The sequence below is a fragment of the Oryx dammah genome, unplaced genomic scaffold (genome assembly GCF_014754425.2).
Source record: "Oryx dammah isolate SB20612 unplaced genomic scaffold, SCBI_Odam_1.1 HiC_scaffold_12, whole genome shotgun sequence".
In the NCBI taxonomy this organism is placed as follows: Eukaryota; Metazoa; Chordata; class Mammalia; order Artiodactyla; family Bovidae; genus Oryx; species Oryx dammah.
The window spans coordinates 63,965,842-63,992,779 of record NW_024070196.1 but is presented as its reverse complement, the minus strand read 5'-3'; the positions used below and the strand labels follow the sequence as shown (position 1 = coordinate 63,992,779).

Genomic DNA, 26,938 nt, shown 5'->3' with positions numbered 1-26,938 from the left:
ATTTAATTCCAAAGCTTGTGAGCCTTATTCTCTACCATGCTACCTAACCCCTTGCTTCTGGAAATCTTAGATATTTTATAAAGTATAAAGAGAGACAGAAGAGAAAATAAAGAAGCCTGGAGCGCAGAGCTCTCAGCAGGCAGCTTTGAAATCAGGCAGTCTTATTAAGAAAACACAAATTCAGACTGTCCTTGATTAACTTACTCAGAGTTCAGCAAGGAACGACAACATATTAGATTAACGCTAATAAAAATGAGACGCTTCCTTGACCTGCTGCTAAACACATTTGGTTTTTATCTAAAGTTGGCAAGGCCTCTGCTTGATGCAACGATGCAAGACTCAAGCTGTAAAGGACTCGGAGCCCATCATGGGACAGGAAGGGAGGGTGGAGCTGCTCCCAGGCTGGGCTGGGGTTGGGCAGGAAGTCTGACTTCCTGGGTGGAGCTGGCACCTGCAACATGCCAGTCACCTTGCTAGGCTTTCAAGATCCTGTGCTCTGAGCAGCCACATGAGGGTTCAAATCCCAGTTCTGCGGTGGCTTGTGAAGCTCTGGGCAGGTCACCTCAGTTTCCTTTGGGAGGTAAAAGATACTTAACATCAGATGTCTGTTGTGATGATTATACAAGATAAATCGATGGCATGCTCTCTAAATGCCAGGTACTGTTCTAAACACTTTGCAGCTGGTACATCCCATAGTCTTCTTGGCAGCCCAGTTAAGTAGACACTGTCATTAACTCCCCCTTCCAGGGAGGAAACAGAAGCACAGAGAGGTTAGGTAACCTGCCCGAGGTAACCACCAGGAGGAGAGGATAAATCAATATTTGAACCCGGGAGGTCTGGATCTTACACTTGAACCCTAAGCACTGTGTCGTCTCAGTTCTCAGTGCAGACCATGTTCAGCACAGACCCTGGAACCCAGTAAGCACTTAGTGCATGCTAGCTATTATTATTAATATTGTAATCCTGTAGGAGAGAACAGAGGTGATGTGATTTGCCTTAGGTGACCCCATTGTCGGGAGCACAGCCAGGAACCGACTCCAGCTTGATTTCAAAGTCTGTGCTGTTTCTGTTTCCCCCACCCCAGATTACAGAGGGTGTTGGGCTGGGCTTGAAGAAGGACACAAGAGATTTAATCAGCATTTTTGGAAGTGACCACAGGGCTCCCACTTCCCACCTCCTCCAGCAGAAGATGCAATCTCTGCAGGTTTTGGAGGGTCAGCTCTGGGTCAGACTGTGTGCTCATGCTCAGCCTTATGTCTGTAGGAAGTATTAAACTCTTTTTCATAGGTGAAGAAATGGAGGCTCAGAGAGGTTAAAGGACTTGTCCCATGACGTACAGCTGCCAAGCAGCAGAGCAGACTCCAACCCGACTCTTTTTTACATCCAAAGCTCTTCTTCTTTTTTTTTTTTTTAAAAAATAATTTTGTTTATTTGTTTTTGGTTGTGCTGGGTCTTTGTTGTTGTATGCCCTTTGCTTTAGTTGCAGCTAGCGGGAGCTACTCTGTAGCAAGGGTGCCCGGGCTTCTCGTTGCAGAGCACGGGCTCTAGGATGAGCAGGCTTCAACGGTGCAGGCTTTGTGGTGAGCACGCTTAGCTGCTCTGAGGCATGTGGGGTCTTCCCGGATCAGGAATCAAACCATGTCTCCTGCATTGGCAGGTGGATTCTTTACCACTGAGCCATGAGTTCAGTTCAGTTCAGTCTCTCAGTCATGTTCGACTCTTTGCGACCCCATGGACTGCAGCACACCAGGCCTCCCTGTCTATCACCAACTCCTGGAGTTTTCTCAAACTCATGTCCACAGAGTCTGTGATGACATCCCACCATCTCGTCCTCTGTCATCCCCTTCTCCTCCTGCCTTCAGTCTTTCCCAGCATCAGGGTCTTTTCAAATGAGTCAGGTCTTCACATCAGATGGCCAAAGTATTGGAGTTTCAGCTTCAGCATCAGTCCTTCCAATGAATCTTCAGGACTGATTTCCTTTAGGATGGACTGGTTGGATCTCCTTGTCGTCCAAGGGACTCTCAAGAGTCTTCTCCAACACCACAGTTCAAAAGCATCAGTTCTTCGGTTCTCAGCTTTCCACAGTCCAAATCTCACATCCATACATAACTGCTGGGAAAATCATAGCCTTGACTAGATGGACCTTTGTTGACAAAGTAATGTCTCTGCTTTTTAATATGCTATCTAGGTTGGTCATAGCTTTTCTTCCAAGGAGCAAATGTCTTTTAAATTCATGGCTGCAGTCACCATCTGCAGTGATTTTGGAGCCCCCCAAAATAAAGTCTCTCACTGTTTCCATTGTTTCCCCATCTATTTGCCATGGAGTGATGGGACCAGATGCCATGATCTTAGTTTTCTGAATGTTGAACTTTAAGCCACGTTTTCACTCTCCTCTTTCACTTTCATCAAGAGGCTCTTTAATTATTCTTTGCTTTCTGCCATAAGCGTGGTATCATCCGCATATCTGAGGTTATCGATATTTCTCCCGGCAATCTTGATTCCAGCTTGTGCTTTATCCAGCCTGGCATTTTGCATGATGTACTCTGCATATAAGTTAAATAAACACAGTGACAGTGTACAGCCTTGACATACTTCTTTCCCAATTTGCAACCATTCTGTGGTTCCATGTCCAGTTCTAACTGTTGCTTAGAAAAGACCCAGAGCCACCAGGGAAACCCCCCGAAGCTCTTATTCTTAACCACTGAGCTATGTCGTTCATCGTTCAGCCACTCAATCATGTCTGACTCTTAATAGAATCCCAACTCCATTCATTCGTTCATTCTGGATTTCTTGCATGTCTGTTTGCCCTGCCCTGTGCTGGGAAGTGGAGACACAAGAATGATTCAAGCACAGTTTTGTTTTGTTTTGTTTTTTGGTCTGAGGAATAGTCATACCCTCCAGGGGAAAGAAAGACAAGTAAACAGATGAATTATATTTTAAAATATAACTTTTTTCTTGATTATCAAAGTCACACATGCTTATCGTAGAAAAATTAGAATACATAGCAAAAAGAGATAAAAGTTGAAATAGCCCAGAGGCCCACCATCCAACAACAGTCATGATTAACACTTGAGTTATCACCTTTATGGTCCTGTTTCCTCCCCTATGGGTTTATTTCTAACGAATTGTTGTTCAGTCACTCAGTTGTGTCTGACTCTTTGCAGTCTCATGGACTGCAGCACTCGAGGCTTCCCTGTCCTTCATCATCTCACAGAGTTGAGTCGGTGATTTCTAAACACTGGAACACTGTATATATGTAGCGTCACGTCATGCTTCGCCCACTATAGCACTTTTTCATTTTGTTAAAAATTCTTCCACAGTGGGCCTAAATTCTTCATAATCTGAAAAAATAATGCCCAGTACTTGCAAACTTGTTTAGAAAAGTGTTAAGGTGGGGTAAACCAGGGGACTCTGGGATCCCAAGGGAGGGATCCGGTTGGGTCATGGGGCTGTATCGTGCCTTCCTGCAGGGAGGAGATAGTTGAGCTGAGTCTGTAGGATCCTTGGGTCCTGACCAAAGTGAAAGATGCGTCCCTTCTACCCCAAGGGAACCTAGATATGAGCAGGGATTCCAGGAATGGAATTTCCTGCACAAGGAAGCCCAGATAGCACTGGAGTGATCCTCCTGAAGGACAACTTTCCAAGACAGTGAAGAGTCCCCAGCAGGAAAGTAACTGTTTCTCTTTTCCACAAAGAGATCAGTCTTCTAGTCAATTTTTTTTTCTTACAGTCAATTTTTAAAATACCCCTGTAGGGACTTCCCTGGTGGTCCAGTGGCTAAAACTCCATGTTCCCAATGCAGGGGGGCCAGGTCCGATCCCTGGGGGGAGAACTAGATCCCGCTGCAACTAAGAGCTAACCTGCCTCAACTTAAGGATGGGCTTCCCTGGTGGCTCAGTGGTAAAGAATCTGCCTGCCGATGCAGGAGACACGGGGTCAATCCCTGGTCCGGGAAGACCTCACACGTCACGGATTAACTAAGCCCACGTGCCACAGCTACTGAGCCTGTGCCCTAGAGCCCGGGAGCCACAGCTACTGAGCCCACGTGCTGCAACCGCCAAAGCCCAAGCACCCTGGAGACCATGCGTCACAACAAGAGAAGCTACCGCGATGTGAAGCCTGAGTACCGCAACTAGAAAGAAAGCCCGCACAACAACGAAGACCAAGCACAGCCAAAAATAAAATAAAGGAATAAATTTCTTTCCAAAAAAAAAAAAAAAAAGGTCTCGTGTGCTGCAACTAAAGATCCAGAGCAGCCAAATAAATAAATATTTTTTTAAAAATACCCCCATATTGGTGTTCAAGGACTGCTATAGCAAAGTGCCATGAACTGGTACTTGAACTGGTGGCTTGAAACAACAGAGATGTATTACCTTGCAGTTCAGGAGGCTAAAAGTCCAACATCAAGACGGGCTCTCAAAGCCCCTAAGAGGGAATCTCTTGCACGCCTTTCCCCCAGCTCCTGGCATCAGCAGGAACCCTTGGCCTTCCTTGCAGCTGTAAAACACCAGTCGTTGCCTCTGTTTTCACGTAGGCTTCTCCTTGTGTCTCTGGGACTTCAGAGGGGACACCAGTCATGTTGGACGGAGACCCACCTACTCCAGTATCACCTCACAATTAATTATATCTGAAGTGACCCTGTTTCCAAAGAAGGTCACATTCTGAGGTACTGGCTTAGGACTTCAACTGATCTTTTTTTATGAGGGGCACAGTTCAACCCAAAATAGCTTTACGTTGTTTTGTTTTGTTTTTTTCAATTTTTATTTCATTTATTTGGCTGTGTCTGCAGGATCTTCATTACATCACGTGGCATCTTTGGTCACAGAGCACTGACTCTCTAGCTGTGGCGTGGGCTCAGTGGTCGCAGCAAGCAGGAACTTGGTCGCTCCGAGGCGCGTGGGGTCTTATTTCCCCAACGAGAGACTGAACTTGCATCCCCTGCACTGCAAGGAGAATTCTTAATCCCTGGACCACCAGGGAACTCCTACACGCTTATGTTTTATTTCCACTTTTTAGGCAGGACCTTGAGTACTACCGCCAGCCTCCTTGCAGTGTCAGGATTAGAACCCAGATCTGGCAGACTCCGAAACTGGTCCTTGAGGGCACTGTAATACCTCCTGTCTGCAAATCTACTCACAAACAATAAATAAGAGGAATACAAATTAGCACAGGTTTAGCTATCCTCTTAACAAATTACCTTTATTGAAGAGAGCAACGTTGCTTGAAAAGGAAGATTAATTGAAGCAAAAGAGGGGGGGAAAAAGGACAGGAAAGGGGGGGAAATAGTCAGGAAAGCTCTTTTCCAAATGCTTGTGCTCTCCTGGGCTCACCCCTCGCTGGTTTCTGGGCTTGAGATAAATAGCCAGGCTGGGACGGGACTTTGCCGTTTCAGCGATATTCGGATGGCTGCTCCGACGAGCTGATAGATTATATGAACTCAGCCATTAATTCACCCTCGAGTGGCCTGTGAATTTTGTCCCTGTTTTACATACCCAACCTCCCCCTCGTCTCCGGGAGATTCTGCCACTACAGCAGAACTTGAGGAAAATCGGAAGTGGGTTGGATGGTAGCCCACCCCCTCCCACCCACCCCCCCAGCCCACCATGAGCTTATCTCTAACTGGGTGATAGAGCTCCAGTGACAGGGTCACCGGTTGTGTTGGCCACAGCCTGCACTGAAGGGTCAGGAGGGAAAGAGTCACCAGCACTTCCTTGCACAAGGCAAGGAGGAAACAGATTCAGTATCCGTTTCCTGACCCACAGAGCTCAGCCCATCCGTCAGGTCACAGCGTCCAGCATGCCACGCTTCTCCAGAGCATCAGTGAAGGGGACCGTGAGTCTCTTTTTCCCTCTTGTGGACAGAGGAAGAAGAGGAGCTTCATCTGTTCCCACAACAGCTCTTTGAGCGGCTGTTGTGTGGGTCCTCTCAGCCTGATGCCTGGCCTGGTGCGAGGGTTAGGGGAGGGGTGGCACAGCATTAAAAGCCCAAGCTTTGGGGCAGATGGACCTATGGTCAAGTATTAACTCCTCTTCCAAAAGACCCTCCGTCTCCCATCATCCCTCCAGGAAGGTCTCTCTGGCGGGATGGAGAAGCTTTTCTCCCAAGCCAAGACTAAGTGTGGTACACAAGAAAGGGCAGCCTAAATAGGGACATGGTCTGGACTCTTCCAGCTGGGTGGACTCAAGCAACTTAGCTTGGCAGTCAGCATATTAGTCAGTGCTCTTTTGATGGCAGGTGACAAAAAACCCATCTCGAATCAGCTTCAGCCAAAGAAGAAAAGGTAGTGTGTCTTGTCACCAAACTACCGAAGGAGCTAGGTTGTCAAATGAATGAATTGTGCCATTCTCTTCCTACCTCTCATCTCTGCTGCCTTCTGACTTAGCTTGGTTCTCCTGCACAGACTGACTCTGTGCCAGGGATCTTGGCTGTTGGTAGTTCTGGGCTTAGAAAACATCAGTGTCACAACTCAAGGGAGACAGACTTCTTTCTCCCAGCTTTAATCTATAAGAATCCAAAGAGTAGGTCATGTGTCCTTCCCCAGAGCCATCAATCACTGGCTGGTGGCAGGTACAATATGATTGGCTCTTCCAAGGTCAGTGTCTCCCCAAGATCAGAGAAGCTAAGGGCTTCCCAGGTGGCACTGGTGGCACAAATCCTCCGCCTGCCAGTGAAGGAGGCACAGGTTCCATCTCTGGCTCAGGAAGGTCCCCTGGACAAGGCAATGGCAACCCACTCCAGTAGTCTTGCCTGGAAAATCCCATGGACAGAGGAGCCTGGCAGGCGGGCTACAGTCCATGGGGGTTGCAAAGAGTGGGACGTGACTGAGCATGCACACATGCGTGCAACAGAAAAACACGAGGATAGGGTGCTTTGAAAGCACAAAGAGTACCATGACAGTCCGCCTGTCCACCCTACAGTGGACATATGCGTACATATGCTCACACTCCTATTAATCTGATTATAAGACTCTCATCTAACACAATCCACAATCCCACCTATAGTCAAATGCACCTACCCTCACCCTCTGGCGAGACCACCCATGGTCGTAGTACATCCAAGCCCAGCATTTCTGGGTTGTGAGCACTCATCCCCCTCTGGACTCAGTGTGGTACCTTATGATCCTGAGGCCTGTGGGTCAAATGGAAGCGAAGCCTCCTCAAGTGTACAATGGCTGGAGGACAGATCTGGGCTTAAATTTTAAGCGAGATGCTTCCAAGTGGTAGGCACACAGGCAGATTGCATAGTTTCGAATTCTACTTAGAAACAAGTAAGACGGAGGAACATGAGTGGGGACCAGTCGGAAAGCATACACCGTATGCCAAATACAAAGATTCATCTCTAAGACAGAGCGAGAGAGCAGTCATTAGGATCAGGCTCTTCATCTAGAAGATGGGTTAATGAGAAGGGTGTGAGGACTGAATCTTTTTAAATGAGGCATGGCACATAGTAGCCAGCACACAGTAGGTACTCAATGCATATTCTCCCTCTCACACACACACAGCTTTTGATCTGATGACAATGACCTCATTCTGCCAAAATAAACAACGGCTCCCTCACTTTTCCTTTCCCTTCCTCTTCTTCCTTCTTTTTTATTTCCTCCTCCTGCCCATCCTTGGACACACTGTCCTCTAGTGAACTATTGAACTAAGGTTACTTGCCAACCATGGCCCATGGAAGTTCTCTCTCCCAGCCCAGATGTAAACGTCACACACACACACACACACACCCATCCTTGGACACACTGTCCTCTAGTGAACTATTGAACTAAGGTTACTTGCCAACCATGGCCCATGGAAGTTCTCTCTCCCAGCCCAGATGTAAACGTCACACGCACACACACACACCCCTCCCTGGGCCATGTCTCCCTCTGTGACACAGGAGAGTCATCCATTGTTGAACAAGCACAGTGACAAGATGTCGGCTTTTCCAGAGCTGTCACCATCTGACGTCCCTGCTCCTGGGAGGCAATGTTTCTTTTAAAGATGGACTGTTCTTAGTCGACCAAATCACCTCTGTCTTATGAAAGAAATTCAAGGTGATCAGGGTTGAGACACATCTCCAGTGAGGCTGACAATTTCTGCACTTCCCAGGGCAGCGTTGAGGGGACACAATTGCTCCTTAACAAGCCTGTATCCTCTGCTAGACCCTGTTCTCCACCACAAGTGGGGGCGGGGGAGTGGTGAGGAGCCCACAGTTTAAATAGGCAGCAGCCTAGGCCTGAACGAGATCAAGTGGCATGTAGCATTTTCCTCCATCCAGGAGGGCCATTTAATTCCAAGGGCTGGCAGGGTCCTCAGACTCACCTCCAGTGACTTCCAAATGCAAGAGCACTGGTTTGGGGCCTAATAGACCTAAATTTAAATCTTTATTCTACCATCAGTTAGTTTCAGGTCTGGGACAGCTCACTTCACCTTTCTGGGCCTCTGTTCAATCATCTAAGAACAGAGTTTAAGCATGCCAAGAACCACTGCCCCTGGTTCATTGCAAAGGTCCCCGGATTCAAAGGGAAACGAGAGGGACTTTCCTGGTGGTCCAGTGGTTAAGACTTCGCCTTCCAGTGCAGGGGATGCAGGTTTGATCCCCAGTCGGAGACAGGAGCTCTAAGATCTCACACGCCTCCCAGTGAGAGACCAAAACATAAAACAGAAACAATATTGTCACATATTCAATAAAGACTTTAAAATGGTCCACAGCAGGAAAAAAAAAAATCTGTAAAAAAAGAAAAAGCAACGAGAACCAAGGAGTGCAGTAGTTCAGAACATGGGCTCTGCGGCCAGCTTGCTTGGGTCCAAACCCAGGCCCACAGGTATAGGCTGTGTTTCCTTGGGCTGCTCACTTAGCCTCTCGGGGCCTCAGTTTCCTCTTCTACATTGATGGGGAATATTAATAATTCCCTCACAGGCTCATTCTAAGGATCCACTGAGACAGTAGGTGTAAAGCACTTAGCAAAGGGCATGTCCAAATTAATAATGATTGTAAGAACATATGGGAAAAGACTCGATAAACTGTAAAGTACCGTCTTCAGGTACTATTTACCATGAAGCATAGGAACACACGTACTAATCTAAGAAAACTAAGTGAATGGTGTATCACTGGACGGTTGTTTAACATAATTTAAAATTTTCACTTGGGGGGCTCCCATGGTGATCCAGCGGTTAAGACTTCACCTTCCAGTGCAGCGGGTGTGAATTCAATCCCTGGTTGAAAAGCTAAGATCTCACGTGCCTCACGGCCAAAGACCCCAAACAGAAAACAGAAGCCATATTGTAGCAAATTCAATAAAGACTTTAAAAATGAACCACATCAAACAGAATCTTTAAAAAAAAAAAAATTTCTTCTGAATGAAAGCATTTACCTTGGCTCACAAGGTGGGAAAACTGGGAAGAACTTAAAACAGCGCCGTGAATGGCTGGTTTTTTATCCCACTCACCTTAACTTTGTGCCTATTAGATGCAAGACCCTGTGGAGGAAATGTTTATACAGATAAGTCCATTTTAACCTCATTGGGCCAATATTTTCATCCCCACAGTGAAGGAAACTGGGCCTCAGAGAGATTAAGTGGCCCAAATGCACTGGAGTGTCACCAAAGTGAGGTGGTGACTTGGATCTTGAGATGTCCAAGTCCAGTGTTCCTTCCAAGAAAAAAAAAACCTTAAGTCATCTTGTTGAAGCGACAGCAGGCTGTCCACGGATCAAGCTCTTCAGAGCTGTCTTAATAAGAGTCTCATGTGCTTGGTGCTTAGGGAATGAGGCTGGCTCGGGTTGCTGGGCGCCCAGTTGCCATCAGTAGAGCCCAGGGGTGTGACCTTAACCTTGGCTATGGAAGGTCCCTTCCTCCCCTCTGTTGGCCTCCAGGGCCTGCAGCCTTACCCACGGGCTCCACTGCCCCTGTAGCCCAAGCTCTACCAATGCACATGAGTTTCAGGCTCTCTTGTTTCCACTTCACTGCTCAGAGGAAGGAACTGGTACCAAGAGGTCCACAAAGCCGCATAGCCAGAGGCATACTCGTCACTTCTGAAACCCTTTCAGCTTTGTCCCCTTCCCCCACCACCCCAGATCTGACTTTTCTCATCTTCCCAAAGCTAAGTACATCGGCTGCTACCTGGATGACACCCAGAGCCGGGCCCTTCGAGGCATGTCCTTTTTCGACTACAAAAAGATGACCGTCTTCCGTTGCCAGGACAACTGTGCAGAACGGTAGGGCCCCAGTGTCCCAGGCTCCCTGCATTCAGACCCCTTCCTTCACAGCATCCTACCTGTGGTGGTCTTTCTTTTTTCTGTGGGAGGGCATGATGAAGGGTGGACATGTGACTTTAAGGGAAGGGTGATGCAAGGGTGGGGGGGGCATGCGTGTGTACATTCTCTTGCCTGAAAAATCCCATAGACAGAGGAGCCTGTCTCATGGACGCTGGAGATCAAGAGTAGGGAGCTGGTCTGTAGGGATCTGTGATTGTGCAGTTGTGTGAGGCTGTGCCTAGGTGTGAGTTTATAGTGTACACTCTTCAGGGTGATATGTTTGTGAACTTAATGCCAACATCAAATTGCCTTTAAATAATAGTGGCTGTGAGTACTGGAGTCTCAGTGGTCATGTTGGCAAGGGTCCAGAATTGTGGGAAAAGCACAAGTGAGTGTTTACGTGCATGCACAAGTGAGTGTTTATGTGCAGGCAAGTGTGAGTCTGTGGGCATGAGGCTTGTGAGATGCCTGTGGGAAAGCTGAGGTGGGAGCCTGCAATCAGGGATATTTCGTGGTTCCCCAGCCAAGAGACTATTCGTTCCTGTCCCAGGGAGAAACACTCACCTGTCCAGGCAATGTTTTCCAATCTAAGGAGAAAACTTTGTTTTCGATGAGAACAGGCCCTAAGGGGAGGGAGCTGACGTTTCGAGAGTAGACAGGCCCCAGGAGACGGCTAGCGAGGACCCTGGGGCCAGGCCTGGGAACAAGCCCTGCTGTCTGGGAGGCACCGAGCAGTGAGCAGACCTGCCCCTCCCCCATGCCCTGGGTCCCCGACCTGTGGCGGTTTGTGGGAGGCCTCTCATGCTGACCTTCAGGCTCGAGCCTGATGCCTCTGGAGGTCACGAGCTCTGGAAGAGCTCAGCTGCTGCACGGCTGGAGTGGAAGTGGGCAAGTGGGTGGCCAAGGGACCCTTCCCTCTCTCCTTGATTAGGAAACACTGTCCACTTTATAATTAGCTTCCAGAATAGTCCACCATCAAAATCCTGAACTCAGGACCACCTCCAGCTTAGGAGAGACTCCCAGTTCTCTAGGATATTGATTGATTAATTTATTTATTGGACTGTGGAGAGACAGAAGTAAATGGCAGGGGCCATGCCCTCAGAGGGGTCTTGTGGGGGCTGAAGAGTTAGTATTTGCCAAGCACATGTTTGAGAACAACGCCTGGCAGACAGCAAGTGTAAGCTCTTGCTGTTCTGCGGCCCAAGCCTGCTCATGCTTCTGTCCCTGCAACTAGCTGGGGAGCCCCTTGGGGGCAGGGCCTTGGCTGACTCACCTCTGGCTCTATCTGGAAGCACGTGTGGGCTGCCAACAAGCGTGTGCGGAACCAAACTGAACTACGCAAGTTGAACTGACTCATGTTCTGAAGCTCAGTCTTGGCTGTCACCTCCTGAGAGATCTCTCCTGACACCCCAGGCATGTTGGGCGCCTCCTGCATTTCCACCATCTGCGATTTATTCCCTCTCACCCTCATCTCACTGTGCAGCCCTTTTCTGGGTACGTGCTTGTCTCTGCCTCTAAGATGTGAGCTCCAGGACGCGCATGTCAGCATCAACTGGGATGTGAAAGTCGCTGTCATGTCAGACTTTTGCAACTGCATGGACTATATAATCCATGGGATTCCCCAGGCCAGAATCCTGGAGTGGGTAGCCTTTCCCTTGTCCAGGGGATCTTCCAAACCCAGGGATCGAACCCAGGTCTCTGGCATTGCAGGTAGGTTCTTTACCAGCTGAGCCACAAGGGAAGCCCAAGAATACTAGAGTGGGTAGCCTATCCCTTCTCCAGAAGATCTTCCCGACCCTTAAATCAAACCGGGGTCTCCTGCATTGCAGGCAGATTCTTTACCAACTGAGCTATCAGGGAAGCTCACCTGGGATCTTTCAAAACAAACTGCTGGGCCCCTCTCCACCCTCAATTTTTGATTTGTTGGGTTTGAGGTGGAGTCCAAGAATTTGCATTTTTAACAAGTTCCCAGATGATACTGGATGCTGCAGGTCCCGGGACCATGGTTGGAGCCCCGCTGCTCTGACTTTCACATCCAGCTGGGGAACTTTAAAAGCTCCTGCTGCCCCGTAGTGGTCCTTCCATCAGTGGGTCCAGTTATACGTGATGGCCCCAGGGACACCTGAGAACCAAGGCTTCGGAGAGACAGAGAGGTGGAAGAAGGAGGCTGACCCAGCCCCAAGATGCCCAAATAGTTTAAGATGCTTCTGCTACATCTCCAATTTGTTTTGGGGGCTCCAAAATCACTGCAGATGGTGACTGCAGCCATGAAATTAAGACGCTTGCTTCTTGGAAGAAAAGCTATGGCCAACCTAGACAGCATATTAAAAAGCAGAGACATTACTTTGCCAACAAAGATCCATCTAGTCAAAGCTATGGTTTTACCAGTGGTCATGTATGGATGTGAGAGCTGGACTATGGAAAGCTGAGCACGGAAGAGTTGATGCTTTTGAACTGTGGTGTTGGAGAAGGCTCTTGAGAGTCCCTTGGACAGCAGGGAGATCCAACCAATCCATCCTAAAGGAAATCAGTCCTGAATATTCATTGGAAGGACTGATGTTGAAGCTGAAACTCCAATACTTTGGCCACCTGATGGGAAGAACTGACTCACTGGAAAAGACCCTGATGCTGGGAAAGACTGAAGGCAGGAGGAGAAGGGGATGACAGAGGATGAGATGGTTGGATGGCATCACTGATCTGATGGACATGAATTTGAGCAAGCTCCAGGAGTTGGTGATAGACAGGGAAGCCTGGCGTGTTGCAGTCCATGGGATCACAAAGAGTCAGACACGACTGAGTGACTAAACTGAACTGAACTACGTCTGCAAGGAGATCAAACCAGTCAGTCCTAAAGAAAATCAACCCTGAGTATTCATTGGGAGGACTAATGCTGAAGCTGAAGCTCCAATAGTTTGGCCACCTGATGTGAAGACCTGACTCAACGGACATGAGTCTGAGCAAACTCCAAGAGACAGTGAAGGACAGGGAAGCCTGGAGTGCTGCAGTCCATGGGGTTGCAAAGAGTCAGACACAACTGAGCAACCGAACAACAATTGCATCTGCCCAGTTGACCCTGTGGTTGCACGCCACCCTGAGTTGGGATGTTCGGAGACATGAGTCTGGGTGGGTCTCTGTCTCCAGCTAGACCCCAGAAGACATGAGCTGACACTTCCCGTAAGTCCAGTCTTGCAGGACCAGTAATTTGCAGGCTGCCCCCTGCCCCCAGAAACCTTTCTCAGTTCTGGAGCATGCCTCAGAGAACGCAGTGGGCAAAAGGGCTGAGCAGGGGTTGTCCTGCTTGCCTCCCCTCCACCACTTCATACCCACCCCTGGAGCCAGAACAAGCAATTCCCTTTCCGTCTGTTTACAGACAGATCCTTACCAAGAGTCCTTTTTAGGAAATGATTCCATAGCTGTGAAAAATGGAAAATGTTGCAGTGCCTGGATTTCTTTTTTATTTTAAGGAAAGTTTTTTCACTTGGCTGGATATGTGACCTTGGTTTTCCAGAGAGATGCGAGAGTCCCCTGCCCCCTCTCCTGGGCCCGACTTCTCTCAGGTGACATAGAGGTATCATCCCTGGGTGGTGTTTCCCGGAACAAAGGGGCTAGACTCTGCACCTGTGATTGGCTCCTGGCTGTGGACAGGGAAGACCAGAGAGCAGGGAGGACAGAGGGACCACAGGATCGGAAGGGTGTGGTGTGTGTCAAGGGTGCTGAAGGTGTATGTGGGTGGGTATGAATGTGACGTGGTGTGTCTGTGTGGCAAAGTGTAGAGGGGGTGTGAGGCCTCAGACAGGGAGGGAAGCCAGTGGTCTCCCTGGGGTCTCGTCCCCTCCTTGAATCTCCCTGCCTGCCCCCACCCAGGACCTCCCTGTAATCCTTCTTGGCTTCTTGCCCATTGCACCTGCAAGACTTTCAGACTACTCAGCCTCCACGACCTTCTCAGGGTCTCCTAATTCTCGATCTTGATGTCCCTTGGAGCATCCCTGTCCCCCAGATCTCCTTATGTCTCCCTGACCCCCACAGCCTGCCTTGTTTTTCCCCCTCCCGCTTCCAGGAAAATAGGGAGAGCCCCCACCCCAGTCTCCTCCTTTCCCTGGGGTCTCCCCATCTCCTGAAGCCTCTTGTCTACCCGCTGTCCACTGTGGATGGGTCTCCTGTCCCCTGAGGTCCCCTCTCTCCTCCCCTGGGGGGGTCTCTCTGTCACCCCACCTTCCGCATCTGTATCCTCGTCTCCCCCGGGACCTCCGAGTCCCCAGAGCCAACCCATCCCCCGGGACCTCCTCCTTGGCCACGACTCCCTGCCCTCCCCCGGGGTCTCCATAGGGGCAGGCACCCCGGCCTGACAGCAGCCTCCCCCAGGGGTTACCTGTACGCTGGGCTGGAGTTCGGCGCCGAGTGCTACTGTGGCCACAAGATCCAGGCGGCGAACGTGAGCGAGGCGGAGTGTGACATGGACTGCAAGGGCGAGCGGGGCAGCGTGTGCGGGGGAGCCAACCGCCTGTCCGTCTACCGGCTGCAGCTGGCCCAAGAGTCAGCCCGCAGGTGTACGTGAGTCAGCCCCTCCCCCACCCGCGCCCCCACCCCTCCTGAGCCCTCGGGCGCCACTCCCCCCCTACCGGCAGCCACCACCCTGCCCCAGCCTCGCCTCCAGCCGAACCCCTCTTCCGCCTCCACAGACCGAGAACCTGACCTGGCCTGCCCTTCCTGATTGGCTGAGAGCAGGTTGTCCCTAATGATGGTGACGATGATAATGACAGCAGCAAGCACTCTGTCGTTTTCCAAGTGCCTTCTTTGCAAGAGCACGCCTGACCCTCTCGATGGCCCTCGAAACCAGTTATTCACCCACTTTACAGATAAGGAGACTGAGGCTCGGTGCCATGCAAGCAGCAGAGGATTTAAACCAACTCCAGAGCTTCTCTCTTAATTTTTCTCTTTTGGCCATACCATGCAGCACGAGGGATTTTTGTTCCCTGACTGGGGATTGAACCCAAGCCGCCTGTACTGAAGCGTGGAGTTAACCACTGGACCGCCAGGGAAGTCCCATAGTTTATGCCTTTAATGCTCCATAGAGACAATTTCCAGATGGCGCTAGTGGTAAAGAACCGGCCTGCCAATGCAGGAAATGTAAGAGGCAAGGGTTCGATCCCTGGGTCGGGAAGATGCCCTGGAGGAGGGCATGGCAACCCACTCCAGCGTTCTTGCCTGGAGAATCGCGTGGACCGAGGAGCCTGGCGGGCTACAGTCTATGGGGTCAAGAAGAGTTGGACACAACCAAAGTGACTTAGCACGCATGCATGCAGAGACAGTTTATCCCTCACTTGCCGATGTTTCGGTCTTATGAGAAAAACTCTCCAGTTTTCAGACTGAGGGAGGGAAGGGTGTGATTAGGCGAGGACAGGAGCCACCCCCTCCTCTGGGGATATTGTCCCACTGTTCCTTCTCAGGCTGTTTAGTAGCAGGTAATGTTTGTTTCTCAAGCATCTGCTGTACACCGGGCACTGTGCTAAGCCCATTGCAAGCCTGATTTTGTTTCCCTTCCCTACAGACTTTTCAGGCAGTTGCCATGGTTAATCATCTCCATTTTACAGTGAGGAAACTGAGGCTTAATGAATTTAAGTAAGCCTGCCAAGGTCTCACAGCCTTGTGACCTCAGAGCTGACGTTCAGACCTACAAGCAGAGCTAATGACCTTGACAAAAGACAGATGGCTGAGGTTTGTCCTGGGTACTCTTCTGATGCGATCCTGAGGTGGAAACAGGAATCCAGAACTACAAATCTCAAATTTGAACGTGCCAGGGAATCCCAGGGAGATCTTGTTAAAATGCAGACTCTGATTCAGCTTTCCAAGGAGGTCCTAGGTGATGCTAGGCTGCTGGTCCATGGATCACACCTTGAATAATAAGGCCTTAGACCTCAGTGGAGCTGACAAGTTCCGCCCAGAATGTAGGCCTGCCCCCTCAGGTGGACTTGGCAGAAACTTAACGCCTGTGTGCATGCAGCGAAAGGCCTTTTTCCATGTGAATGTCATCGTTGATAAAAATTCATTGCTGGTTTCCTTGATAATGTGTTGTTTTCTAAGCCCTGTGTTTCTGAAGCTCTGTTCACGCTTTTCTCTGCAGCAGGGTCAAGCATGCCGCCAATTTGCAGAGCGGCTGATTGATAGAAACGGAGGTACCATCATCTCCTTGTCCATCGTTGCCTCAGTTCACCCAGGTCTGAGGGCCCAGCTGGCAGAGGACACAAGGGGTGTGTGAATCCAGGCTGGATAATGTGCGTGCAGTGAGTTTCTGGTTTGGCCATTAGGGTAGTGAGGTTTTGGTTTGATGGCAGAGTCATCATCCCCAGTACTGATTTCTTTCATTTTATGTGTTTATTTTTGGCTATGCTGGGTCTTCCTTGCCTCACGCGGGCTTTCTTCCGTTGCGGGGAGCGGCGGCTGCTCTCCGTGGCAATGCATGGATTTCTCCTTGCCGTGGCCACTCTTGTTTGGGAGCACAGACTCTAGGGCGCACGAGCTCAGTAGCTGTGGCTCATAGGCTCCAGAACGAGGGCTCAGGAGTTGTGACACACGGGCTTAGTTGCTCTGTGGCATGTGGAATCTTCCCGCAGGCCAAGGATCGAACCCTTGTCCCCTACATTGGCAGGCGGATTCCTTACCACGGGACTGCCAGGGAAGTCCACTACTGATTCTCCTTATGCCAGTATTTACATTATTCGGATGGCGACTTTGACCATAAGAAGAGATGACCTTAAAGTTACATGTATTTAGAGGGAAAGCTGCAGCCACTAGAACATTCTGGTGAATGGTGCTGAGCTAGATAACAAGAATATGTCATCAGCCGCTCTCAGCCAGACCTCCTTTTGCTTACTGTTCAGAGTGGCCGGGTGATATGAACATCCTCCTGTCTCTCTTGCTTCTGTCTCTCTGCCTCTGCTTCTGTCTCTCGCTCTCCTCCCCTGCCACACACACACACACACTCAGATACACACACTATTAAGATCACCAGGTATAATAACAGTCTCATGCGTGTGTGCCTCGTCTCTCCGTCCTGTCTGGCTCTTTGCAACCCCATAGGCTGTAGCCCGCCAGGCTCCTCTGTCCATGAAATTCTCCAGGCAAGAATACTGGGGTGGGTTGCCATTTCCTCCTCCAGGGGATCTTCCCAACCCAGGGATCGAACCCGGGTCTCCTGCATCGGCAGGCAGATTCTCTAACCACTGAGCCACTTAAGAAGCCCAAGCAATAGCAGTCTCATCGACCATCAAAGGTTTTTTTTTTTTTTCAATTACCTGACATGTAAAAGCCTCAACACACATAAACCATGAGATTCTCTTATAGTCGGGTGTGTTTTGCCCCGGTAGCAGTGAGGGGGGCGGTGGGCTGATTGGGTGGTTGCTGGTAAGAGAGCCCTGAGGCTGCTGGGAATGCTGCTGTGCCCCTCGGCTCACCTGCCTCTGCAGTGGTACTGTGTTCCATCTGAGAAAGGAACATTCCATCCATACATTCAAGATGGGGAACCCATTCATTTCTACCGAGAGAGGAGTCCTAGAGTCTAAACCCACCCCAGTTGTTCTGAATTGTCACTGTATAAGGCTGGAAGCTTGGGCACCTCCAGCAGGAGGCTACAGAACGGAATCTAAGCCTTGCTAACCTCAAGGCTACTGTGGCTGAGATGAGAATGGAAGTGGCTTGCATAAGGAGACAGATGGTTGGTCAAGTTGGAACTCCTCGTGGGCTCCCAGTTGGCAACATGGTATTGGGAGAGAGCATGAGTACTGTTCATTGAACCAAAACATTTGGTGAGCTCCCCTGTGGCTTATGCTTGGAGAGGAGAATGGGTAATAAAAAATAAAGCATAGTCCCTGCTCTCAAGGAGGTCACCGTCTAATGGACAGGCAGACCCAAGACCAGTTGGGTCTGCTCCAGTGGGCAAGGGGGTGATGACGTATATATAGGAGCCAAGAAAGCAACATTTGAGCCGAATCTCATTCTAAGATTTCTAGGTAAAAGGAAGAGTCACATATCCAGCTGAGAGCAAAAATCCAGGATCAGCAAAGGTTATGTTTTGAATGACCTGTTAGAAGCACCTTCCTTGCTGATGTTCCATTTTGCAGCTTTAGAAACTGAGCCCTAAAAAGCACAAGTGGCCAGATTGAACAGCCCTGGGGGCGGCTCCACAGAAGAAGGCTGACTGGTTAGGGCCTTGAAAGACGCACGGGATTTTGCCTGGTGTGAAAGAGGAGGATATTCGGACTCATTGCCAGACACATTGCCAGAGGGTGGGGGAGAAATCAGAGCAGAAGGAGCAGAGTGTGCAAACGCCAAGAGTTACTTTAGTGGACAGTGGGCAGGCCTGATGTCTCAAGGCCACAGTACTTGTCAGGGACTGAACTTAGGCTGGGAACCAGTTCTCTGACTCCTGGTTTGGGTGCTAATGCGATATAGTGCTGCAAACATCCTGGCCTTGTGTTGGATTCCGGACCCCATGCCTCTCCCTTGGAAGCGCTCCTTGGTCTGACCTACCTCCTTTCTTCCCTGGCCCCTGATCTCTCCTTCTGCCCTGTCTCCTGTCTCTACACGACACAGAATATCCATCCAGTGTCTTTGCTATGGCTCAGTGGCATGCTTGGTTTCCCACTCCCTGAGATCTGATTTATACACAAATAAGTTAGAAAGGGAAGCCTTCCACCACCATGTGCACTGGCATGTATTCCTTTAGGCAGGGCAATGAGCAAATGCTCCAGGAAACAGGGGTGGTGGAAACCAGATTCCATTTGTAGCGTCGTTAGCTTGTATTAACACTGTGTCCTAATTGTGTTTCCCAGGGCACAGAACTCTTAATGACTGTGAAGATCCAAAGGAGGCTTACTGTCTCTTGAGCACCCCTCTGGTGGGGTGTTGGCCTTGCATGGGGTGTCGGCCTTGTATGGGGAGCCAGCCTCGTGGGGGGAGCTGGCCTCCGTGTCTCTGAGGTGATGGAGTGCTCCTACAGTAGTGAAAACATTAAAAGGTTGGCAGAGCAAATGTCTGCAGGCACCCTGCTGTTCTTCCTTGACCCAGACTCTCAGGCACAGGGACTCTTTGCCCTTGTTACAAAAGGACCGAGAAATGGACTTCCTTCCTGGTTGGATTACATTTTTCACAGCGCTTTGCTAAATGTGTCAGCAAGTGCGGCTTCTCCTCCCAGGGGCAGAGACCTGCTGGTGATTTGAGAATATTATGGCTTTATAGGATGTTGCAAGAAATTCCATTTGCCTGAAAGATTCTTGCAAGATTTGCTTTGCAAGGTTCACTAGAATTACACGGAATATATATATATGTGGTGCCCATGGGTGGCTGTCCGTGGTGCTGACCATCCTTCAGTGCCGCCTAAAACCCTCATGGGCTTTATGGGGGCTCAGTGGTAAAGAATCCACCTGCCAATGCAGGTTTGATCCCTGGGGAAGGAAGATCCCCTGGAGAAGGAAATGGCAACCCCCTCGAGCATACTTGCCTGAGGAATCTCACAAAGAGAGGAGCCTAGTGGGCTACAGTCCATGGGGTCACAAAAGATTCAGACATGATTTACTGACTAAACAACAAAACCCCCATGACTGCAGACCAGCCTCTCCCAGGACTCAGCCTTTTTCCCCTCTTTTTTTTTTTCCCTCTCTTTGATGAAAGTATTATGAAGCTTACATCGTGTGTGCATGCTAATTTGCTTCAATCAGGTCCGACTCTTTGCGACTCCATGGACTGTAGCCTGCCAGGCCCCTCTGTCCATGGAATTCTCCAGGCAAGAATACCGGAATGGGTTGCCATGCCCTCCTCCAGGGAATCTTCTCGACCCAGGGATCGAACCCCATCTCCTGCGGTTCCTGCATTGCAGGTGGATTCTTTACCGCTGAGCCACGAGGAAAGCTCTATGAAGCTTATGTTATCACTGAAAAGATAGACCTTGACTTACGGTTTACAGTTTGCATAGGGTAATTTGTACACTGTTCTTGTTGTGTACTGTTCTTAGTTCTAGCGATTTTTTGTCTCTTGAAGGAGACAATGCTTGTCCTTTATGCTCACTATACTCTTTTTAACCACCTCACCATCTAGCCTCAGATGACCATGGAAAAGTCACACTGGATGGAGGGAGGGGCCATGTTTAGCTCCTTCTTTGCCAGGCCTGGAGGCCTTTCCTTTCCCTTGATATATGCCTGGGATCCCTGAATTTTATAATTCAGATGGGTCTTCATGAGTTCTGCTGTGTACAGTCGAGGCATGATAGCCAGAAAATTGTTCTCCTTCTGTATTGTGGTGGGGGAAAAGTAATTTACACTTCTCCCTAAACCAAACTCCAGGGAGGCTATGGGAGCAATGGACATAGGGTTTTTTGCATTTCTCTGTTTGGCTGTGCCAGGTCTTAGTTGCAGCACGAGGGATCTAGTTCCCCGTCCAGGGATTGAACCCGGGCCCCCTGCATTGGGAGCATGGAGTCTTAGCCCCTGGACCACCAGGGAAGACTCTGGATGTAGGTTTCAAGATCAGGCACACATTGTTTCTATCCCAGCTCTTTCACTGACTTGCTATTTTGACTTTGACCATGCCACTCATTTCTTCTGAGCCCCAAGTGCCTCATCTGTAATATGGGGACAGTTCCAACCCTGAAAGATTGCTATGACGGCCATGTGAGATAAAATCGAGAAAGCACAGTGCCTGTTTGGAGTAATGGTGATGCATCTTCCTTCCTAAAATGAAAACTCCTCAATTCACTCCCAGCAGCACCCAGCTCAAGTTATTTGAATTTCCAACAGCTCATAGGAGCCTTTGGTGATGCCTAAAAATAGCTGGTTTTGAATTCTCCTCCGACCGTTAGGCTCTTTGTGTAATTCGATCTCCCTCTGATTATAGGTAGCCATTAACAGCTCCCAGCTCACTGCCTTTCCTCCTCACCGGCATCTTTAATGCAGTAGAGCTTGGCCTAATTACCCTAGGGGGTGGTGGCCTCTTTCAAACCAGGGAGAACTCTTCCTCGCTTGCCTTTAAGCTGATGCCTGGTGGCATTTTCCTCATTTTTGTGAAACCCCAGAACAAAGAGGTGATGGACTTCAGAGAGTCTTGCACTGCCCCCAGTCAAGAGAGCTGATGAACAGTCGCTCTGCTCGCCTCTTGCTAGTAAAAAAACCCCAAGCTGCCGAGGTCATGCACCATCCCAGCTGGCCTGGCAATGAAGAGCTGACATTATCAGAATGTGGGGCACGGGCTTTTGTGATCCTTGGACCCCTCCTGTGGAGCCTGAGAGGGTTTCTGGGAAATTCAGGTGGCTGGCACAGGGTCTCTGGAGCCCAACCAGGTTGGAATTTGATAGGCCTCCTGCAGAATAGCAGAGAGGTGGGAACCTAGGATGTGACGTCAAGTAAGACTGGAGCCAGATCCCAACTCTGTACCCCACTAGCTGTGTGAGCTGTAATACCAATCAAATCTTGTTATGTCTCAGGATCTCCAGCTGCAAAACATCATCTACTGCTTAGGTTGTTTTGAGGATTAACTGAGGTAACATGTGTAACATTGGGGCTTCCCTGGTGGCTGAGATGGTAAAGAATCTGCCTGCAATGCAGGAGACCTCGGTTCGATCCCTGCATCAGGAAGATTTCCTGGAGAAGAGAATAACTACCCACTCCAGTATTCTTGCCTGGAGAATCTCACAGACAGAGGAGCCTGGTGGGCTATAGTCCGCGGGGTTGCAAACAGTCAGACATGACTGAGCGATAAACACACACACACATGTGTAACATACTTGGCATCAACGACATAGAGTTAACAGCTGTTATTATTTTCCTGTGTTGCTCTCCTTCAGCAAGGGTTGCTCATTAGGAAGACATTACTCAGGGTTACTGCTACTGTCCAGAAACTGTGTACTGCACAACTCCAGGGGGCGCCATTCTCACAGGCTGCAGGCTGTGAAGAGCAGCAGCTCTGAACTTCATGCAGGATTCCCCTTGGGAATTAAGAATGCACAAAGATCCAAAATATTTTGAGTTGGATTCCCCCAGAGACAAGGCTGTGAGCTTTGGTTTACTTGAACGATGACCCCACGATGGACCTCCAGGGGAGTGAAGACATGAGACCAGGGAAGGGAAGGAGTCAACACAGACTCTTTACAAAGCAAGTCACTACTGAGGAAGCTTAATCCTGTTGGGAAGGCAATAGAGAGGGTTCTTGAAAGATGTCCCATCAGAGGGACAGGAAGCTGCAATATTTATCCTCCAAAGTTCACCCGACATCAGCTGAGGGTGGCCCCCAAGGAGATAAATTCCCTGGAAGCATAGTCCATCCTTCACACACCCTAGGTGTTTACAGGACGTCACTGGCAGCCTGTACTGGGATGGTGAGTGCCAGGAGTGTATTAATGGGGCACTGATAGTGTCTCCTACGTAGGGCCTGGCCACCCTTTAATCATGATCGAGTGATGGAGAAGGAGCGGGAAAAGACATTGTCCAAATCCTGGTAGGTCTCGGGCCCTGTCGATGCCACTATATCAACTTCCATCCCAACTGTGCAGGCTAGAGATGATGATCCCTGAGTACAGACGAGGAAACCGAGGCTCAAGCCAAGGACACACAGCTGTGGAAGGTGCTGACCCAGGTCCGTCTGGATTTAAAACCAGTGCCCTTTCTGCTGGGCATGAGAGACCTTTTGCAAACAGGAAGGCATCTCCCTAGTGCTGTGAAAGTCCAAAATTCTTTGTATCACCAGAGAGTGTTAGGAAATTTAAGGGATCCAGGCTGGCCACTTCTCTTGTGTTTTCAGATATAAGAGACAAGAGAGCCTTGCACCAGCGGTAGGGAGAACCAGTGACCTGTTCTGAACGTGTTAGTCGCTCAGTCGTGTCCGATTCATTGCAACCCAATGGACTGTAGCCCACCAGGCTCCTCTATCCATGGATTCTCCAGGCAAGAATACTGGAGTGGGTAGCCATTCCCTTTCCCAGGGGATCTTCCCAACCCAGTATCAAACATGGGTCTCCTACATTCTAAGCCGATTCTTTACCATTTGATCACCAGGGAAGCCCTGACCCATTATACAGGTGGAAGAAATGAGGCTTGAAGGACGATTCAGCGTCTTGGCCACCTTGCATATTCTGTGTTCCGATCACCAAGCCAAAATGGAGAGCAGCCTGCAGAGAGAGGTGCCCTCCAAAGTGTTCCCCAGGCCCCTGGGGCTCCAGCCTTCCCACAGGGCATCACAAGGTTCTCTGTGAATCCACATGGTTTCCCTCTAAAAACAGAATGAACAGGACTGTAGAAACACCCCACATCCGGCAGGTTAACTGCTCCTAGAACTAACCTCCTAACTAACTAAACCTGTGCGCCTCACCACCCCCACCCAAGTGGACACCTTGACCAAAGGTAGACTCGCAACAGCAGCTTCTGATCCCTCTCTGGCCCTTTAAGGCCTCGGAAAACCTCACTTTACTTGGTATTCAGGGCATTCAGTTCAGCTCTGCTTTCTAAGCTGGGAGGTTCAGGGACTCATTAACAGATGCTGAAATGTCAAAGGGAGACCTGTCTGAGCTGGGCTGGGCTTACAGAGTCTTCCTTCTTCCCAGCTTGCAGTCTGGCCTCCCTGCATCCAGGAAGGCAGGAAAAGACCACCTGGGAGACGCCAGGGTAGAAATTCTACTTCCTCTAAGGAGCCAGATTCATAGACTTTCGCCTGCCCCTTCCCTGGGGTCTCAGATGGTAAAGAATCTGCCTGCAATGCAGGAGACTTGAGTTTGGTCCCTGGATCAGATTGGGAAGATCCCCCAGAGAAGGGAATGGCTACCTACTCCAGTATTCTTGCCTGGGGAATCCCATGGACAGAGGAGCCTGATGGGCTACAGTCCATGGGGTCAAAAAGAGTCGGACACGACTGAGCAACTAACACGTTTACTTTTCACAAAGAGAATCAAACTCCAATGTCCAGAAACCTCGGAGTGACAGCCTTGGCTTTTTGAATGGTTAGTGGTCAAAGGGGAGTGAATACATGTACGTCGCAGTGTTTTAGAAATGCTCAAACAGGGTCTGGGGCTGGTTTCTTAGAGAGGGGTAGCCTGGAGTGTAGGGACTCAGAGCACAGATGTTCCCAGGCTGGATTCCAGATACCTGTCAGCTGTGTGGCCTTAGGGAATCACTTCCCCCTCTGAGCTTGTTTCCCCTTCTGTTTGATGGGGAGAGTGAGACCTGCTTTGTCATTAGGAGAATAAAGTGTATCATGTGTTTACACTGTGCCTGGCACATGAAGAGTATTTGATCAAAAATGGAAAGATCTTAGACTTAGATGCCAGTCTTAGCTCTGCCTCATAATCTGGGTGACTTGTATCAATTGGTTTCAGTCCTCTGAGACAGGCGTTTCCCTGTCTTAAAAATGGGGCTCCTTATACCACCAGGGCAATGCAAGTGTTCAGCGAGGCCATGTGTATTCAGCTTAGTTCCCGGCTAATAGCATGTTTGATGTGACTATAGCCATCGAAGGGGGCTTCCCAGGTGGCACAATGGTAAAGAATCCACCTTCCAATGCAGGAGACACGGGAAATGCGGGCTCAATCCCTGGGCCAGGAAGATCCCTTGGAGGAGGAAATGGCAACCCACTGCAGTCTTCTTGCCTGGAAGATTCCATGGACAGAGGAGCCTGGTGGGCTACAGTCCATGAGGTCACAAAAGAGTCAGACACGACTGAAAGAGCAAGCATAAGCATCTAACCATTAAAGTAGCATTATTATTATTGGAAGAAGCATAGAATTGGGAGACCGAGTAACCTGGCTTTGATCTCACTCTGTCCTTAGCCAATTTTGTGATCCTGGAAGCCAGAGTACCTCCTTGAACCAGCCGTGGCAGCTACGGCTCGTGGCCACTGTGAAGATTCAATGGATCCAAAGCACCCAGCCAGGAGCCTGGCATCTGTAGAGGCTCAACAAACACTAATAGAGTCTAAAGAGAGGAGGGGAGCCCCCTTATTTCTGAGAGCAAGGCCAGCATCTCTTTGTCCTGGCACCTGAGTTGGCATCCAGCTAACTGAGTTGTCGGGTTAAATGAAGGTTTGTGCACACCACTTCTGGCCTCCCATCTCATTGCTGTAAACCTTAGCTCAAACGGGCTTCCCTTGTGACTCAGCTGGTAAAGGATCTGCCTGCAGTGTGGGAGACCTGGGTTCGATCCCTAGGTTGGGAAGATCCCCTGGAGAGGGGAAAGGCTACCCACTCCAGTATTCTGGCCTGGAGAATTCCATGGACTTTCACTTTTACTTTTGCTCAAATACCTGACTCTCCTGCCTGTCCTTGCCTTGTATGGCACATTCTCTGAGCATCATTAAAACTTCCCTGGGGTAACCAATGAAATGGGGCTTCACCTCTGTGCACCCTGGGCCATGGGATGGGAGACCACGGGACACCAGTGGCATTTGGGAGTGTGACGATTCTTCATTTGGAAGGTGGAGGGCCGTCCAGTACAGACTAACCTCCTCCTTATCATTTACATGTGGGGAAACTGAGGCCAGGACCACAGCACCCACCACCATCGCTTCTCCCCAGCCCGGAGTGAGAGGTGGGAAAGTGGAGGAGACGGCGCTGAGTAGCAGGAGTCTGCAGCATGCTCCGGATAGTAGTCCTTTAACCCAATTCCAGATGTCGTCTCAGCTTGCTAGATTCCCCTCCACTACGAACAACTTCAGGCTCCAGGGTGCCAGGTGGTAGGGATAATCACTAGGGTGCCTTTGACAGCTGAGATTTAAAATTTTCATTCCTAGACTCCCTCCCCCTCCTCCACCATCCTTCTGCCCGAGGAGTAATTTCATATCTTTTTCTCTGCACTTAAATATAGCTATGCTAAAAAAAAAAAAAAAGGCGGGGGCTGATGGCGGGGGGCTGCTTACCAGTAGATAGACCCAGATACAGACATAGATGGAGATATACAATCTTTGCAGCTTGCTTCACTTGCCCCAAGGGTTAGCATCATGTTTCTGAGATAATCTTCAGCACGTTTTTGCTGACAGTGGGTCTTCAATATTGCCATACCACCTCCCTTTCTAGGTCCTGTCTCTCTCATTTGTCACATGAGAGTTTGCTATGGACCCTGCAGAGTTCTCAAGAAGGTAAAATGAGATGGCATTTGCAAAGGTCTCAGAAGGGTGGATAACACATAGCAGTCACCGACACGTAGTAGACACTCACTAAACGGCTCCTACTTGTGTGCGCCTGGCTTGGATTCACTCGTCAACAGCGTCCTTTGTTTTCTGTGAAAGCCGTGCTTCCAGAAAAACGTATTCAATTCAAATTTGAGAACCATGGAACCCAATTTAAAATGGGCATCATAAGGCTTTAGATAAATTTGACAGGGGCCACTTTTAATTGTTAAAATCTGTCTTTATTATATTAAAAAATAAATGTGCACTGTCAAAAAGGTTGGGAAAGAGGTTTACAGAAAAAAGGTGGAAATAAAAATTGTCTATAATCTTATCCAGTCAGTCAGAGTTCTCCAGAGAGACAGAATCAGCAGGATATGTGGAAATGTATAAATTAAGAGATTGGCTTAAGGAAGTGGCTCATGAAATTGTGGAGGTTGGCAGGCCTGACATCCAGAAGCTGAATTCCTTCTTCCCTGGGAAACCTCTTTTATTTTCCTCTCTCATTCTTTCAACTGACTGGAGGCAGCTCACCCACATTTCAGAGGGAAAGTGTCCTTAAAGTCAG

At 49.4% G+C, this 26,938-nt stretch overlaps 1 protein-coding gene across 3 annotated transcripts in view; it reads left to right on the top strand.

Annotated features, from left to right (window-relative positions):
- The window catches only part of WSCD2 (WSC domain containing 2), a 112,198-nt gene that overhangs the window by 62,849 nt on the left and 22,411 nt on the right, over nt 1–26,938 (top strand). For all 3 annotated transcript variants that reach the window (XM_040250964.1, XM_040250961.1, XM_040250963.1), the window contains 2 exons: nt 10,083–10,197; nt 14,599–14,783. In XM_040250964.1, coding sequence (XP_040106898.1) covers nt 10,083–10,197; nt 14,599–14,783 — 300 coding nt within the window. The remainder of the gene's footprint in view (nt 1–10,082; nt 10,198–14,598; nt 14,784–26,938) is intronic.